The 4,226-nt window shown below is 49.6% G+C and overlaps 1 protein-coding gene across 2 annotated transcripts in view; it reads left to right on the top strand.

Moving 5' to 3' along the window:
• The window catches only part of LOC113207301 (uncharacterized), a 71,926-nt gene that overhangs the window by 50,949 nt on the left and 16,751 nt on the right, over window positions 1-4,226 (top strand). For both annotated transcript variants that reach the window (XM_052269646.1, XM_052269674.1), the window contains exon 3: window positions 3,154-3,301. In XM_052269646.1, coding sequence (XP_052125606.1) covers window positions 3,154-3,301 — 148 coding nt within the window. The remainder of the gene's footprint in view (window positions 1-3,153; window positions 3,302-4,226) is intronic.

Consider the following 4,226-nt stretch of genomic DNA (forward strand, 5'->3'; position numbering starts at 1 on the left):
CTCCCTCCCTCCCTAACTCCCCCCTTCTCTCTATCCTCTCCCTCACGCTGCTCTAGACAATCGCACTGACACGTCGCTCAGAGTATGTGCAGACTCCCGCCCTGATTCCCTCGTGCAGCATCTGCCAGGTGCCCAGTCCCTCATAGCCGCGCACAGCAGAAAATTCCTTTGCAAATGGTGCTGTTGGCGCTGCAAAGGGAATCGTTCGCAGCTGGTTCGCAATCACAAAGCAGGCACAATCGTTCGCAGTATGGTTCGCAATCACAAAGAAGGCAGAAACGTTTGCAGTTGGTTTGCAATCACAAAGCAGGCACAATCGTCCGCATTCTCCAAAGGCGCCCTCTTCCCAATTAGTCTCGTCTGGCAAAGGATCACTGGTCCTCTCGCCGCGACGAACCGCAGCCACAAGGCCGATAGGGCTGGCTGAAAATGTTTGCCAATATATATTGGAACTAAATTCCTTCCTCGGAATGTCGAACGCCACCGGCGATTTGAAAGGGGCGGTCTGGGTAATCGAAGCAGATTGGACCGTCAGAGCATTATGCGGGTAGAAAGCGAAAAGGGAGAGAATGGGCGGATATAATGCCAAATAAAACCGTCTTCATAAAGCATGCATGCTGTGTACCGTTCTATAGGTTTTTCCGAGTTTATTCGTCGAAAGAGCGCAGCAAATCCCCCCGCGTCACTCTGATTTCTCGACCCGATAGGCGAGGGTTTCGGCAGCTGCTATGTGAAGGGCGCCTGGCTGACGCTTCATATTAACGCTACTTTGACAACCTTCTCTCTCAGGTCCTTGCCGCCCTGCCCCCCCCCCCTCTTTCCCCTCCTTCAAAGCACCGCCAACACTTAACCCTTCTTTTCGCTATTATTCCAGTTGACGCCGTACCGGGTGGTCGCAGTTCACCCCATGAGAAACCCGCACTATACTAGCCCGGATGCGAGGTTGAAGGCGGGTTTGCTTGTTCGTCAGTGACCATGACGCCCTATGCATACACTATTATTCAGATACGTCACATTTTATATGATATGAATTGTCTCTCATTATTTAGAATATCATGTCACATTCTTTAGAACGTGACATTCCTTTTGCACCGCTCTGCCCTCAAGGGCTCAGTGCATAAGAGGCGTACCTATGTCATGTGCAAACGAATGTGACATGATATTCTAAATAATGTGACACAATTCACATTTTCTAGAATGTGCCGTCACAGTATTTGAATAACAGTATAACGCTCGGTGAGATAAGGCAACCCACACCCGTACATGCTGGATAGCACACCCCGAAAATGGTACCCTTGAAACAGGGCGAAATGCGTTGCTTCAACGCTTTTGTTCACCTAAAAAAAATACAAGAAAAAATATATTCTGCTTAGGGCAAATGTCGGTAAAATAAAGTAAAATTTTCCTTGCATTAACTTACTTTCCTTGAAAACAGTGGAAATATCTTCAACCAAGATTAGAAAATTCCTTGATTTTTTTTAAATGCCTTGGGTTAGTTTAAGGACCTTTTTTCTGGGTGCGCACGCGTTTGCTCGCACGTTTTCTGGGACGAGGCGGCACTGCGACCAACCTGTATCGTGCTTTGTGGTGGGGATTTTTTTTTTCATATTCCCAACCCCGCGAGAATTTAGCTGAATCTGGTCGAGCTTACGCAGAGCACGTACACAGAGCTCAGGAAAATATGAATAAAAATGTTCATAAGCTTTCAGTGTGTGGCAAACAGACCATCGCGCATCGTCTCATTCGGGGTACGTCTCTGTCGTAGGTAGTGCGGTTATCCCTTGTAATTGAGACACCACGACGCAATCGACCCGGACCGAGGTACGAATTTAGATCTATGAGCCTCAAGATTTATATTAACTCCCCTTTCCCCCTCCTTTTCACTATCTGCGACTGTCTGTTATGGTCTGTCTTGTCTCTCTGTCTCTGTGTCTCTCTCTGTGTCTCTCTCTCTCGCCCACTTTATGTATCGCACCGCGTTTGCCGCTTAATAGGGTACACTACGCTAGAGCGCGGAGCGGAACTAAGAAGAACAAAAGCGGATACAGCGAGTGGTGGTAGGGGCGGGCGAGCAGAGGAGCGGCGGGTGGTAGGGGAGCCTCCCCGCCGCTTGCCGCTCCTCCTCCGCTCGCCAGCCCCCGTCATCGCTCTCTGTGTCCGCTTTTGTTCTTCTCAGTTATTCCGCTCCGCGCTCTAGCGGAGTACCCTATTCACTGGCGTTCGGACTAGCCGGTTCGCAATAACGCCCCACTGCTTCTGAAGAGATTCGGCGCGGGAAGTTTGAGCTAATTGATTTCATTTCCGATGCTCCCCATCATGAGGGGTCGAGGTGGCTGATAGAGGAGCTGATGCCCCTCTCCTCCGCCCTCTCCCTTTGCTTTAACCGTCCCTATTTTCCCTATTCAGAAACAACCAGCCTCAACAAAGTAATTCCAGTCGCCAGCTTCACTTTGAAACGGACATGGGGAAGGCGGGACGGGGTTGGGGGTCAGTGAATTAGGAGAAAGTCTTCCCGGCTTGGCCTTGTTTTGCTATGATTATTACTTTCTACTGAACAGTAAAGTTTGATGCATAATAAGCGACTGACGGTTTTTTTAATAGCATGTGGATGTGGATGTGTGTATGTGTCACTGGGCGTCACACAGCTTTCGGGCTGAGCCGAAATAAACAGCAGGAAGGGTCGGGAACCGGGGGGGGGGGGGGGTTAGAAATGAAGTGACCTACATGCCGCACCCCCAGCGTACGCGGCCCCGCCCTGACACACTGGGGAAACTCACTGCTGCGTATGGTGAAAATAAAAAATATGTCCCTTTGCCACACCCAGGAAAGCGTGTTCTTGACCCCTGATTTCTCAAGAACATTTGCATCAGGGCAATGCAATTTTCATTATCACCAATGCAATTTGCATCGGAACAAGAAAATGTTCTCGGTTCAGCGGAGCACATTTACTTCACTCAAGAACACTCTTTTTTGGGCGCACCCCTTGCATATTCCTCAAAAGTCCAAGAGTGCGACAGCAGTGGGCTCAGTAATGCAAAACATTATTGATTGTATGAAACATCAATTTCAAATTTAACAAACATTAACAACCTTTTTCAAAAAATGTTGCGTTAGCATGCCTTGCTTATTTATGGCCACTTCTTGCTGTTGCAGGCGCCACGCTGACCGTCTCCCAGTCGGGCTACGCCCCAGGCTGCAAGGAGTACCTGAAGACCTGCCTGGACCAGCTGCCCGCCATCCTAAGCCAGCACGAGCTGAAGGGCATCCCTACCAGCCTGCAGGAGCTCGACACGGCCTGCCAGTCAGTACACACGGCAAATATATTTTTATAATTTTACAAAAAAAAGCCAAAGAAACTCAAAATTATAGGAAGTATGAGAATTTGACTGCATAACTTCATCATGTCGTATGCAATTTACGAAATATTTATGTTCTACCAAATAGAAGTGTGTTACATTTGAACACTTTAAACTTCCTGCCAGAATGTAACACACAAAAATGTGACATTTTTGAACGACATTTATGTGATTGACATGTCACGCACTTCTGTTTCTTATGTGTTCTGTGCATTGCAGAAGCTACATATTATTTTTTAAACCGGGCCATTACGAACATTTTTCGTCTTCGTGTCGGGAATAACGGCAGGTGTGCCTGTATTAGACCGTGATTGGTCGTTACTACTAGTAGTAGGTCCAGCTGGACCAAAAGGCCTAGAGGCACACAAGTCATAGAGAGGAAGCTAGGAGGAAAACCGGCCGAAGACGTTAAACTACTTGCCGAGTCCGTTTGCGAATTGCCAATGGCTTCTAATCATCATTAACTGGGGGCTGCTGGGGGCGGGGTAGGGCGGGGCGCCTGCGGGACGACCATCGGTACTCCCGCTCCGCCGCGTCGCAAGTGGGACACGGACAGGGCAGGGCCCGACTTGATGCCGTATGGCCGAAAGTTTGAGTCGTAAAACCAGAACTCCTCCCCGCGGCCCGCGGCCCGCGCCCCCGCAGCGGGCATAGGAGAAGAAAAGTGAGCCCAGGAGTGTCTCTATACGTAGTTTCCCTTGCGAGCGAGGGAGACAGGTGCTTCGCGGCGTTTGTAACGTCTCACTCTCTCACACTCGCAGCAGCAACGTGCCCCGCGCCGACATGGTAGTTTACGACATCGCTCAAGCTGCGATATAAAATTCACCCCCGCGAATCCCAGATGGTAGAGTCCTTTTCTCTCCCCCCCCC

This window comes from Frankliniella occidentalis, unplaced genomic scaffold (genome assembly GCF_000697945.3).
Source record: "Frankliniella occidentalis isolate FOCC.00 unplaced genomic scaffold, Focc_3.1 Scaffold1, whole genome shotgun sequence".
NCBI classification, from domain to species: Eukaryota; Metazoa; Arthropoda; class Insecta; order Thysanoptera; family Thripidae; genus Frankliniella; species Frankliniella occidentalis.